Here is a 14567-nt window from a genome sequence, read left to right as displayed (position 1 = left end):
TTAAACTTTCAAAAGGAATTTTTTATAAACTTCATGAAAAGAAATGGTGTTTTGTTTTACTAAAATAATAAATACTCGAAATGTAAAGAAACCATATAATTATATTTCAGTTTTAATTTTATTTGTTTATTTAATCAGTGTAAACGTTTCAGGTAGGATAAGATAATGTTCTTTTATGAGGAGGCCTTTTCTTTTTCTCTGTAATGTCAGCACAGATTGTGCTGACGGAAATTGGTCTCTGGACTCGATCTTTCACTAATGGACATGCTGGTCTGACTGTCTCCCTTGTGGCGTCTCATTTTGTTGTTGGAAGCACACTGTATTCTTCGAATAGCGTTTTTACATTCCTGCTGGCCTATATCTAACCCAAGGCTCTGCAGTTTGTCATTATCCAAACCAAGAAAGGTAACAACACAGTCAATATGGTGTTGTTTAAATAATTCCTCAACGCTCGTTAAATGAAAGTCTTTGATAACTTTATCAAAGCCCTCTTTATCGAATCCTGAAGCTGTAAAATATGTCATTGGTGATTATCTAATAATAAAATACTACTTATTTTAAAGACATTTACGCAATAGATTTGAAGTAAGAAAAATAAAATTAAAAAAACTTTAACATTTCTCTCATAAAAAATTAATCCTTAGACCCATTAGAAAATTTTGACAAAGGGATGCTAAAAGTTACTATTATACGATTTTGAATACTGTCATACAAAATTGAAAATATTTCAACTTGATGTTATAAGATTTTTTACCGTCATATCTCGTGAGAGAAGTATCAGTTTCCTCGTTGATATCACATAATAATGCCTTGGAATTGTCATTTTCATTCTGATTTTCCTGCAAAATGTAATGATTATTTTTAATATAAAGTAAGTGTAATGTTGGACAAAAAACGACGAAATTTATTTATTGGGATGGGTGGGTGAAGGGAATTGGTCAAATGTTTCTTTTTAAGGGATGGTGGGAGTCAATCAGTCTAAATATCAATTAAAAAATTCATACTTAATTTAAAGAACAAATTACATTTAGAAAGTAAGTATAAGTAAGCGACAGGCCTCAACTCATATTCGTATATGTCTGAATGATGGACGTTCATTAATAGTCAAAAGTCCTAAATTATGGTCTTAAACACTTGTTGCATACTTACAGTAATTTTCCCTTTTTCTTTTTATAATCTGAAATGTATTAATTGTTTTTAGTTTTGCAAGTTATAGGTGGCTTGTTAATCACACAATATAAAGCTTATCCCATGGTGCGCCCTCTAGGACTTGAATTTGCATTAACATCAGTTCATAATCGACTTAAGAGTCAAAATCAACAAGCATCGAGCATTGAATGGAAAGTCAAAATTTTATTTTTTCAAAAGCTTTTGGTATATGAAAGATTTTGTCTTACCTAATGCTAAAACACAATTAAAATTTTTTTTCGAACGTATGAAGGGACTGGTATCCAAGGAAATTCATTTCCTTAGCAACGGGTTCATAAATCCTTATGAAAATCAATGATTTTTTAGACATTTTTCTACGAATATTTTTTCTGAACGTGATAAGATAAGGTATTTTGGTTACTTTATTTGTTAAAAGATGGAATTACTTTATTCTCCAAAAATAGGAAAAACAAAATTTCTGTAGTGATATTGTTGCCATGACAACGGGAAAAGAACATGGCGTCAATGCTTATTAATTTTGAAAAAAATTACATATGTTTATCACTTTATTCACAAAATCTACAACCACTGCTGGAAAAATGAATGGTATGATCTTGTTAGGGGTTATCTATATGTCATATCTATACAATAAAATTTGCAGGCAACTTTAGCAGAAAAAAGTTACAAATGGTTAAAATGTGTGAAAATCTGGCATTTATAAGCTTTTTTGAAGGGGTGGGGGTAATTTGAATACATGTTCAGTGTCCATTATATTGGCCATATTGGTTCTGATCAAAGCATACTCATAACTTTACTATTGTTAATAAATAAATGCACATTCAATTTCAAAAGGAATTTTATATTCCTCACAAACGAAACTTGGAAAAGAAAGGGGGGGGGGGGTAGGAATCACCTTGTTCACCGATCCATATGTATGTAAAATTTTGACTTGTCCATAACATTTCAATGAAGTGCCACTGAAAGTTCATACTTGATATTAAGATTGCTTGCGATCGAGAGATGTGTCAAAAACTTGACTCAAGGTCATTTGAACAAGTTCAAGGTCATTGGTAGAAGAAAAGTGCAACCTTTGCCCATTCTGTAACATTCTAATGAAAAGACTTGGTTTCATCTTGGGAATTATTTTTAAGCTGTAGGTTTGTCATTACCTTGACCAAAATTCATTTGAACATGTTTGCCATTGACTCAAGGACATAGCTTTTTCAAGGTCACTGCAGTAAAAGTGTACTATATGAGTTTGGCACATTTACATATTTAACTTCGAATGAAGGGAAATTGGAAGTTTGTGCTCAACACAACGGTTTTACTACCTATGACTTGAGTATTTGTCATAGTCATTTTTAGTATGTATATCTGCACTAGCAAAATTTTAAATGGTTTCAAATTAGTATTTAGACCTTTTTTGTAATAAAAAACATTTAATGCAATAGCAGGAGGGTTGTATCATTTTATTAGCTTGCTCACAATAATTCTTGTTTATGAAAGAGAGTCACTATGACAGCTCACATAATTATAAAGTAAAACCATGTCAATCAGGCATGTAGCATCAGGTTTGGGTTGGGTAGGGGGGATGACATCCCCCACCCAACTTTTTTCTCAACGTACCCTAATGTTTAACCACACACCCCCTTCCGAGTTTGTCCGTTTGTCCTTCCGTCTAGCTGTCTTTCTGTCTGTCTGGAACGATTTCGTTTGCAAACGATATCTCGAGAACCCTCTGAGCTTTTGCAATGAAATTTAGCATAGCAACAGTTACTCCCTATGGACTAAAGAAGAACCCTATTGATTTTGTGGTCAAAAAGTCAAAGGTCAAGGTCATAAATAAACAAATTCTGTCTGTTATAACACTTTCCTTTCCACACAGTATCTCTAGAACCATTTGAGCTATTGCAATGAAATTTTACATAACAACTCCCCGTGGCATTATGAAGACCCTATTGATTTTGAGGTCAAAAGGTCAAAGTTAAAGGTCGTAGATTTAAACATTCTGTCTGTGTGTGTAACACGTACTATCATTTCCGGGCGATATTTCAAGCAGGTTTTGAGCTTTACCAAATTTTATACCAAAACTCCTTACGGCCTCTCTCACCCCTTGCTGAGTGTCCCGCCCCGTTTGTTTATTAGTATTTATAGTATTACATGTCGCTATTTTTAGCACAGGGGCATGAGGAGAGTTATTGCGTATAAAACAGGTTCTCGACAGAATTTATATTCCTATCACATCTATCAGAACTGTTTAATAAAGGTTGAATTAGACACCATGTTTTGTGTAAATTTTTGACGATATCAAACGATATCAAACGTGAATATATACATGTATGTGACTTCATATTTGCATATAATTGTCGAAATTTTACAGCAGTTCCGTGGCGCAGTGGTATGTCTCCCGCTTCACATGCGAAATTCTTTTTTTTACTAAATGATAGTATTCAGCATGTGAAATGAAAAAAATTATGAGGTCTAGCTTGTACAAACTCATAAAATCATCATTACGTTGTGATAAATAATCCACATAAAAAGAATCTTCTATACACATAATCAAATCATTATATCAATATTGACATATTTTATTTGCTTCAGTATACATGTATACATTTAAAAATTCTACAAATTCAATTAGGGGGATCCGACCCCCACCCCCCCACCCCCCACCCCCCGCCCCGAACTGCGCATGGTTTACTTTTTCCCTAAGCGGGGGACACAAATTCTCTGAATTAGCTTGTTAGATTTACATCAATAAAAAAATGCTAACAGACAATTTCATGAATACACTGTACAATTTATGGATCTATTTTCTGGATCCCTGAGTCTCCGGTAACACTATCCACTCACTTCCAGCATCAATGGTCTGTACTGTAATGATGTATTCTCATAACGATAATCTGAAAAAGTGATGAAATTAAAATGTAATAATATTATACAGCTTTGCCTTCAGATACTAATACTAAGAACCATTTCTAGTTGAGCTAGAGCAATGATGACGAATGCAAAGCATGTTTATTGGAATCAATTAAATTCCAAGAGATCTCAATGGTTTAGTTTATCATTTTATTTTAAAAAGTTAACGTTTTTACTAGATGTATTATTTACACGTTTTTCCTGTCTAATTCTATATCAGCTCATCCAATTCTGTTTCTGCTTCTTTCCGAGTTTGGCTTCAAAATGGCGAATTTCATTCTAAAAACAGAAATATACAACACAAAGTTGAGACGGTATTGATTTTAGATATTCTTTAAATTCATAAACTTGTAATCAAAAGGTCAATTGGTTGTCAAAACTCTAAATTGTGGTTTTCTTTTCTTTCCAATAACCCCCCCCCCCCCAAAAAAAAATTAGAGTATAGAAATTCTTTTCAAAAATTTATGTGCTGTAATTCTAATGATGCTTATTATTTGAACCTAGTTGACTTAAATTAGTTCAGTGGTACCGGTGAAAATGTTAGCTGAATATGAATTTTCTTTCATAAGTAAACACTGGATGACATCAGCAAAAACCTTGACTTGGTTACACACATGCTGTGAATAAAACAAATCAAAATTAAACTAAATTCAAATTAAACTTTATAATTTGGGATACAGTTATGTAACTGATCATGACCAACTTTTTCACGTTCGGCCCGCATAAACAATCAAAGTTGGGGAATTTAATTTCATTTTATCATATTATAGTTTAATATCGGCAATATTATCGGGGAGAGGGGGCATACCCCCTTCTCTTGGTTCCTCAGGCCATGCATTAATCTTTTCTTTTTAGTTATAAAATACTAAAGTAATGCTAACATATATAATCAATCAGAATATTAAATTGAAATGTGCAAAAAAAAAACACTTGCCAAGTGTTACATATTTTCCTGCATGTTTAATTTTTGTTATGCATTCTTCAGAAACTGTTGTAATGGTAAATTGTAAAAAATTCAGTCACTAACCGTAATTAAGACTCATGAAAACGCCAAAACTGAGGCTCAGACTGCTCCAAGTTTGTAATTTTCTTCTAGTCTTCTGTACATTGTCATTGAAAACAAGGTAAGCAAACTACCGTTTATTCCTCCTATGTTAGAGAGCTATACCAAAGGGAGGTAATTTGAAGCAAAAAAGACAAAAAATTATGGATTTAAATCAGTTACCATATATAAATGCTTTAGTTGCCTGCAGATTTTTTTCTTGATTCTTGTAGGACAAATATTGTTTAATATATATTTTATGTTGATAAGCTTTAATGTGGTTGTAGATTTCTTATAGAGTACTGCAAATTTGCTGTTTTTTTTTAAATCAAAATAAACCTCCAAAAACTAGTTTTATTTATCAAAAGGTGAAGAGAATTTCAATAATCATCAGTTGTTAAAATTGAGTATTTTTAGATAAATAGAATAATAATTTAAAAAGCTTTTATTAATGACTAGTAATAAAAAATATTTGTTTAACCATAAATTCAAGTGTCATGATAACGTACAAAACACGCTATTTGAAAGGCGCGTGGTTTCCATAGCAACAATGCGAAAAATTATTTTTGGCTTGCTTTTTTCTATCATACCCTTTGTTCTGAAAATTTATATATGACTTTTAACCAAATCTGTTTCTATGCCACTTTCCACATTTTTTAACTAAATGCTCGATGCTTGCTGATTTCGACTCTTAATAGATAAACACAGCGTATGCAAAATATTAAGGTAACAAGAAACCTTTGTACCATATCGCTAACTGAGCACATTGGCTAAAAAAAGCAAAAATCAGCTCTGTATGAAAAAAGCATTGTGACCTAGTCCTACCCTCCGGGACATCATTTGAACCAATTTGATTTTACACTACTTGGTGATGTTTCAAAATCAATCTGACTTATCATGATTTTTCTGTTCTTTAAAAAAGTGTTTTTCCCTACATGTATTAATTTGTATGTAAAACCTTTCATCCCTATTGTGGCGCACATGGGATCATGCTTGAACAAACTTGAATCAACTATACCTGAGGATGCTGTCGTATAAATTCGACCAATTACGGATTGGCTGCCTAAAAATGATGAGTTTTAAAGAATTTTCCTATATATGTCTTTTGAAAAACCTTGATTCCTTGTTGTGCCGTTACCCTAACCCCGGAGCTATAATTTGAACAAGATTGAGGATCTTTCCATATATTTTTAACTTTTCCTTGCCAAATAGTTGTTGAAAAGATTTTTCAAACATGCCATTATCTTGTGTTGCTTATTCCTGATTATTCCCCTTGAAGGAGGATCAGGTTCTTCATTTGATCAAACTTGAATCCCCTTTTCCCAAGAATACTTGGTGGTTAAGCAACAAATACACAAAATAAAGTCACCTTTTAGTCTTCTACACAACGTTTGCACCAATACTGTCATTATTAAGCCAAATATAAAGGTTCCACACGAGACACCAATCCTGAAAATTGTGTCAAAGTAGAATAGAAAAATTCTGATGCAAAGCATATTGAATGACTTTGAAAAAAAACATTTCAAAAGATAAAAAATTATACCACACTGCAGTTGTCTCAGCTCCTCCAGCGTTGGGTTTCCTCTGCTTGTTTTCTATGAGTTCATAGCAACCTGAAACTGTCACAAGAAAAAAAGATATGAATATTTTGTATACTTATAAATGTGCATGATATAATAGTAAACTTATATGACGATCAAGAACAGTATTCAAGCTCATAAGTCCATAAAACAATACAAAATTGGAGAAGAACAAACCAGAGGTAGGGAGGTGCAATGGAAGAGTGGGCATACCCTGCCGACAGATCATACCTGCCTTGTGCTCCTTGTCGTAATCGGGAAATGCCAGAAAAATCCGTCGAGAATTATATGTATACAATGGCCAAACAATCACTTTGCAGTATCAATCGCCAGGCACCATTTTAAATCGCGATAAATCGTTTTTCCCGATAAGGTCAATGTATCTGATCGATGATGTCTTTAATCGAGACCGCTGATATTTGTTTTCAGCAATTGTTTATGAAATCAAAAATATACTGCACTTTAAAAATTGGTCAATACGCAGAGACGCTGTCTTGTATTCTGATTGTACCTACAAGTACTCTGAAGTTGACATAAAAAATGCTTGAGATTCTGTGTGAAAATATCTTTGACATTCTTGGAGACCAGGTCTTCCAACAATCTATTGTAAGTTCCCAATTGAACCCCGTTATAAGCAGCCCTTTTTGTATTCAAATGAAGCAGAATTTGTGTAAAATCGTATCCGTGAAAAGAAAAATAAAGAACGAGGTACAGTTCAAATACAAATAACGCCATTGATTTTTTTCTAAAATATGAAAGTGATCCAAGAAATCAAATTTCATTTCTGGAATAATAGGAATTCCATGCAGTAAGAAAACATAAATGGTTTTTCTCATATGACCTCCTTAATGCAAATTGTTACGTCATTACCATGCATTTTCCCGTATTTTCTTAAAAAGTTGCAGAGGACATCAATTTTCGGTGGAATTTTCTTTCAGAAAACATATTCTGCCACTCTCGCCCACAAAGATTTTGATATATATCATATTTCAAAGCATTTTACATAAAACATTAAAAACGTGAAGTGGGCGACAGTGGAAGACACTATTTTCTAAAGAAAATTAAAATAAGTACAGAAATTAGTCATTTGAGGCTTTTCTGCAAAAAGCTTAGAAATGTACCAAAAAGATGACGTCATATTTCACAAATAGTCCCCCATCATGCCGTACTCTATGATAATTTATCATATTCATCACTCAACTCTTGCTAAATCCAATTTTATAACTTTTTAGGAACATTGATATATTTAGGTCACAATTAAACCCAAAGTGTATATTCTTCATACTTGCTGTAACGTTTAGCTTAACATTTAGATATATCAACGAGGTATTGTCAATTAGCAATGGTAATTTCAAATCTTATGTCGATACAATATATCCTTGTGAGCTTGAGATTCCACAGCGTCTGACACATCTGTGTCATATTTGAATATTTAACTTCAATCGTCATCTTCCCTGACTTATGCAGCATTATACCGGTACCTTCATCACCTGTATACGGAGTTATATTTCTCCAGTTGATTTAATATGCAAGAGCATGCTTTACGTATTTAAAACAATGACAATTTTTGACAAGAAGGTTGATAAAGCAAGAATTACAGCTGTCTCGTTTAAAGGTTTCACTTTGAAAGTTTATTGGTCGATACAATGACCTTGTCAGCAAATACAAATTATCATTGAGTCAAATGCTGACTGAAATTCTTCATACAGTGTACTAATTGTTTGTCCATTATTTTTACACTGAATTGAAGACGGATAATTCCATTATTTTCCGATCATGACAAGGAGCACACGGCGGATGTGACCGGTTGGTAGGGGATGCGGAACTCCTCAAAACACTTACGGAGATGAAGGTACTGTACGTGTACATAAATAAGCGTATTCAAAATCTAGCGCAATCACCAGATATGGAGTTGTTGGCGTAGTCATGAATTAGCGCTCCACACGCGGGATTAAAAATTATAATTGCCTGACGTCACGGCGTCAGGCTGTATAATGATTGATATTTCCGAGGTGCTAAGAGAAGAGGTCACAGTTAGCCGGCAAAATTTTGTGCATGCTGATTATCACTGGAATTTGTTACCTCCGTTTCAACAAAATATTAAGCAGAAAAAAATAATCGTCTTACTGATACAATATATTGATGTGTTTATTTCCTTAAGTTTTTTTGCATGCAGCTGTTTATTTCATGCGATTTCATATACGGACATGTCCGTTTGACCTTTTTTCGGCATTTCTGTACTATTGGATGAGTCCATTTGTCTTCTAGGTAAGGGGTGTCACAATCATTTTGCGCCAAATGTCACGTGTATATTTTCGCGCCCTTTTCCTGGATGATTCTACTGCACGTACTGAATGGAAATAAAACTTAAAGTCTGTTCTTTTTATCGGAATTTGAACTTTGGGGGAAAAGAATTAGAGAAGTTACTTCAATTAAAGTGTAAAAACGAAACGGAAAAAGAGTTCTTAAGAGTAAAATGGCCAAATATACATAATATTAATATATATCTCCCCCGGACTTGCAGCCCCCCCCCCCCCCAGTTTTAGATAAAAATTTTTCTTATGAAACCAGAAAATAGACTTAGGAAAAGTGTCCCTCCTATTCCAGGATTGAGGAATATAAGGAATCGCCGTCAAGTTTGTTGGGTCATTTATGCATAACGGGCTGTTTCCTACAATCGTTGATGCTCTGGCATACCCAACAATCTATACTAAAACATATTCTGCATGTTAAATAATCATAACGATTCATTTTTTTTTGTAGTTATATTTCCCCAGTGTTTCCCCCAAACCCTGGTACTCATGCAGTTGAATCTAATTCTAAATTTTAATTTTAAAATATTCATTTGTTCATTTCCCTTATTTAATTATACATCTTCTAAAACCATTTATAGAGTTGTGGAATGAGGAGCTGAGCTTAAGTGCGTGTTCGAATCCACTGCAGGACATGGAATGGTCCTTTGGATGAGACCGTTTTAAACCAAGTCCCGAGTCGCAGTAGGTGTTAGCACAAAAAATTTAAAGAAACTGCTCATTGGTCCTGAGTTCCAAGTATTTGTAACACTCCACAGGCGTCCTTATACAACAAACGAAAAACAGATCAAAAGTTTCAAAACCAATTTTTAACACATACAAAATATACCTTTTAAATAAAAACTACTGTTCCTTTTCAATCAGACACGTAGCAACTGGGGGGGGGGGGGGGGGGGGGGGTTTCCTCCCTTTTTTGCCGACCTGTATATAACAGGACATTTATTAAAGGGAAATGCAGTATTTAATGCTAAAAAAAACTGGTTAAGAAAGAACTTGACACTGAAAAAAAGTTGCTCACTACCCCTTACCCCCCCCCCCCCGAAATAGGATTTTCAACTTTGGGCATATTCCTTTTTTATGCAGATGAGTGAAAAAAAATTCTCTAGCTGCCCCCCCCCCCTTTTAAAAACGAGGCTCTCCATTGCTTTCATAAGTAGGAATCAACTTAAAATTAATGCATGATGTTTTGTTCGACGTCTTCATAATTTACTCTAATGAAATAATTACCCCTCACCCCAATGTAAACGTTTATATATACAACTTATCAAGATTATATGTTCTTTATATTGATTGAATTAGTCAGGCAAGCTTTTTGAAAAGCTATTAGTTGTTATAAAATTATTGTTATCTATGTGTTTCTAAAAATTTTATTATCTTACTCTAATCAATTTTTAATCATCGTATTAAAGTATTGATATTCAAGTAGAATGTTAACCTTGCTGAAAATAGTCGTCAGGTATTTATTGTGAGGTCGTAATTTTGGTGTTGAGCATTTAATTACCGTTTACTAGTAATTAAAAAAACAATTTACACACATTTTCTAGTCAAGGAGGATCTACCTTACTTGTGTAATTGTATTCGAGTGGCATTGTGTTACTAATACCGCTCTTGCAATGTATTGTCGGGGTTCACCTACAGAGCATTCTGGTCGACACAGTTGAACTGAATGGTCCAAGTAACAAGTGCCAATTACCCATTTTAAATTAAAATTGATGCTCAAACGTGAAATAAAAAAAAATCAATTAAAAATGCATCATTTATCATTATATAGTCATATTTCCTACTGAAATAGATGAATAAATCGGGCTCGGTGTTCAAGGCCTGATAAGAAATGTAACATGGCAGATCGAAACAACTAAATAAAAAAAAACATTACATCATATCATTTTAATAATGAATAAGCACATTGCTGTCTGGCCAAAGCTGTTATACGAAGCCCGCTTTTTAAGTACAAATAAAGTGTATTGCTGCATAAGTAAAAGACAGATAAAATATCACCACGTTTATCATCGATCTTGGTTGTTAGATTATCCTTATCATCTTTTTGAAATAGAATAATATGAGACAGATGCGTTAGACCTTGTTGTATCTTTTATTTTAAGCTAACCGGGATTTATCGTATCAACATCAGAATGAAAATAGCCATTCTTAATTGACAGTACACCGTCGATATATCTAAATGTCGAGTTAAAGGCCACAGCAGATGTTTCCTTCTTTACGCGCATTAGATTTTTGACAAATTTTGCTTCATAGGAATGCAACTTAGCATAATAAATTACTCCTTAATTTAATTGCACATTACACCTTATCCCATCTCTAATTTTCCGAGCTCCAAGTTTGATCCGTTCCAATTTTGTATTGTTTAATGAAATTTAGAGCTTGAATACTGTTCGTTTTCTCGTTGTATTTCATGGTTTTTTAAATAAATGTACATAAGGGTAGGAAAACTGACTAAACTGTTTTTATATAATAATTGCAACATACAAGCTGATGAGTTCCAAGAAGCAAATCTAATAGGACAAGGGTCTGGGAATTTAGTACAAGAACTATCAAATATCTGCTGAATTAGTAGTCCTAGCGTGTCAAAGCCAACACAATGTCCTGAAAATAAAAAGAGGAAATGGTATTCATACTATCCCTAACAACGCCCTTAAGCTTAGATTTAATATCTTATAAAGCTTAACAAAAGGATCACTGTTCCACTTACTTAATCACTTAAGCTATTGTATTGTTGTATATATATTGATTGTTTAGATCTTCTGAAGATTTTAAATGAGAGCTCTTAAGGTATAAAGCGTTTTTCCGTTTTTTTTTTTTCTCAACATTTAACATTTACTTTAATTTACATAAGAAAATATGACTACTGTTTAATTTACCTTGGGAAAAGATGTATGGTGCACAAACTTCCATCAGAGATTGCCTGTTCATACTGAGTACACAGTGATACTTAAAATTTTCAGGCTTCGTGCAATTTTGAGAAAGCGCAATAATCTCACAGTTTTTCCGCTGTGCAGCTTCTTCAAGTTCTTTCGGAGTCAAAGGGCATTTCTGGACTTCAGTTCCAGTCGGCTGGGAAGCGTAGCATTTCAAGGCAGAGGAATTACAAACCTTTATAAAAGGAAATCGTAAAAGGGATCAATAACTTGAAAATATATGATCTGAAATACATTGATTATTTGAAAAGAAAACAAAATGATCGTTTACACCCACGGGACGCGATCATGTGCAAAATCATGCTTCCAGATCCAACATTACCTTGGAAATAAACGTATAAAGTATCCATAAGAAGACACCTGAACCTCGAAACTGAAACATTTTTCATTTCTAACTTAGTCTTGAGGAAAAACATCCTAAAAAAAAGCAACAGAAATCTTTAGTGAGTAATACTTATTGACCTTTTATTCCACTTTAATCAATATTTACATAGGATAAATACACAAATGCTCTCAATATGTGATTTGTTTTTTTTTCACAGTAGAACAGAACTAAAAGACCTAAAGAAATTTGTTTGTTTGAAAAATGTTTATTATTCATTGCGTGCTTATAAAGCATGTAAACAAACAGGAAAATCTTATATTCCTCAATAAAATAAAAAGGCTAAAAAGATATACACGTCTTAGAGGAGGTCGACCATTCATTCTGATAGGGTGGGGAAGGAGTTGGGCTGGCTCATTTCTACTAGTCAGATTATTTATTTTCATGTCAATGAAGAACAAGTTATTTATTTCTTATAAGATGTAGAATAGATCATCTTTTGCTATAAAATTTAAAAGAAAACATCAAAGTCGACAACTCATGTTGGGGAGTGGTGGGGTGGTCAGGGACAGGAACAGATTATTCATTTCATTTTCAGTCAAGGACAATTTATTCATTTACAACATTTTTCCCAGACTCCCCCTATTTTTGGAAGGGTGGATGCTGGTATGGACGATTATAAGTTTATCATATGAAGGGCCAGGCTCTCTTCCATGGGGGGAGGGGGGAACCAAACCCATGCCCCAACGTTCAATGCCTATATTATGTCTCGGGGGGGATTACCCGATTCCGACGCCTTTGTAAGCAGGCTGGCGCATCACATCATATATATATATTTTTTTACAGTAAGTTAAAGTTAGTGACATCCTGATAACTTTAATTAATGGAGAAGTGTATAATTAAAAGCGGAATATAAACCATAGTAAGGTTTTCTTTTTTTATTTTTTGCTTGTCAAGTTTTATTTTGAAGGTGTGATTTTCTTTCTCTTAGACTTATCCCTCTCCCCTGCCTTCAAATTGCTTCTGTCGCCAATGGCTTAAATTTGCCTTCACCTAAACACGTGCGAATTATGTTTTAACGGATAAATAAAAACAATCAGCACAACTTCACTCTTTGTTGTAAGATTCATAAAAGAAAAAAATGCAATGATAAATATTCAGAAAATATATGTGTAAAACCTTACCATATATAAAACAATCAATGGATGGCATCAAAGGCTGATATCCTACGAACACAATTTGCAAGTTAATTTTTTTAAAGTTAAAAAAAATATGTGTAAGCGTCTATCATACAGAGGGAACAAACAGAAAAAAATAGCGTTGAATTACCTTACATCACAGTTATTGATATTTCAAGTGCCTTCCTTTAAACCTGTAAACGTTTAATCTTGGGAGTGCACTGATAATGTGTTTACTTTGTGTCGTTATAAATAACAGGTAGACGGAAATACCAGTGACGTGTTCATTCATGAAAAAGATGACAAGATAACCTTTTTCAATTTCATTTATTCGTTGAATAATAAAGATATGAACCAATCAACATTATAATAATGATTTATCATATGTAAAGGCAATTGCGAGAGAAAAAAATCAAGAAAAATGTTATAACTACGCCTTATTTTATAACCTTTTAAAGTTATATTTCGTGTTTAGAATGTTTGCAAGTTATGCAGCGCATATATAACAACAGTTGAATGGTTGAGAGGAAGCTATATATATATAAATACTGCTCAACGCACTTGCTCACACATGGTTTTTCACACAAATTAAGGTCATATTGTTATTGTGCGAAATTGTGTAACAAGGTAACAAAATATATTCTAAAAGTGATTTTTTACTTACTTTTTAGTTCATTTAAGTAACTGAAGACATAATTTACACATGATTATTAATGAATTTATCAAAAGATGATAATAGAATTTCTCATTTGTTCGACTGCTTTTCATGTTAAAAAGCTGGCGTTTTTTATAATTACTTTCTGAATCTAGCATCACAAAAGATACATCCGACCGTACAATTCTAAAGTTTCAGAACGTGAATGTTAAAACAATTTTCTTTTCAATTGTTACAATTTACAAATTATAAAGGTTAACAATACACTTTTATGCTGTGAGTTTGACTTGATTTCTTTATAGTCCATTATTTATACACTGAATTGAATTGACGATGGATTTTTCCTTTTTTTCCCGATCATGATAAGGAGGACACGGCGGGTTTGACCGGTCGGCAGGGGATGCTCACTCCTCCATGGCACCTGATCCACCTCTGATGTTTTGGAGGTCCGTTTTTTCTCAGCTCCTATTTTGTATT

At 33.3% G+C, this 14567-nt stretch overlaps 1 protein-coding gene across 1 annotated transcript; it reads right to left on the bottom strand.

Annotated features, from left to right (window-relative positions):
* Nucleotides 1-206: 206 nt before the first annotated feature.
* Nucleotides 207-12353, bottom strand: LOC134248255 (uncharacterized). The gene is made up of 7 exons (XM_062730668.1): nucleotides 12258-12353; nucleotides 11879-12110; nucleotides 11487-11603; nucleotides 6654-6729; nucleotides 6418-6559; nucleotides 755-839; nucleotides 207-508 (listed from the first exon to the last, which is right to left on the bottom strand). Exons 1-7 carry the CDS (start codon nucleotides 12315-12317, stop codon nucleotides 207-209), a joined length of 1014 nt encoding a protein of 337 aa, XP_062586652.1. The 5' UTR covers nucleotides 12318-12353.
* Nucleotides 12354-14567: the final 2214 nt, after the last annotated feature.

This window comes from Saccostrea cucullata, unplaced genomic scaffold, assembly GCF_032062105.1.
Source record: "Saccostrea cucullata isolate Sc308-1 unplaced genomic scaffold, CSIRO_AGI_Scuc_v1 ctg1843, whole genome shotgun sequence".
Lineage (NCBI taxonomy): Eukaryota > Metazoa > Mollusca > Bivalvia > Ostreida > Ostreidae > Saccostrea > Saccostrea cuccullata.
Note: the sequence above shows the minus strand (reverse complement) of the source record. Positions and strands in the feature narration are given on the sequence as shown.

Bases quoted from the DNA above. Each gene is read 5' to 3' on its own strand.
- LOC134248255 (XM_062730668.1), bottom strand. From the start codon at position 12,317: ATGTTTCAGTTTCGAGGTTCAGGTGTCTTCTTATGGATACTTTATACG. The intron at 11,604-11,878 runs GTAAATTAAACA...TTTTATTTTCAG, and splicing joins ACCATACATCTTTTCCCAAG to GACATTGTGTTGGCTTTGAC. The intron at 509-754 runs GTAAAAAATCTT...CATATTTTACAG, and splicing joins TTCTCTCACGAGATATGACG to CTTCAGGATTCGATAAAGAG.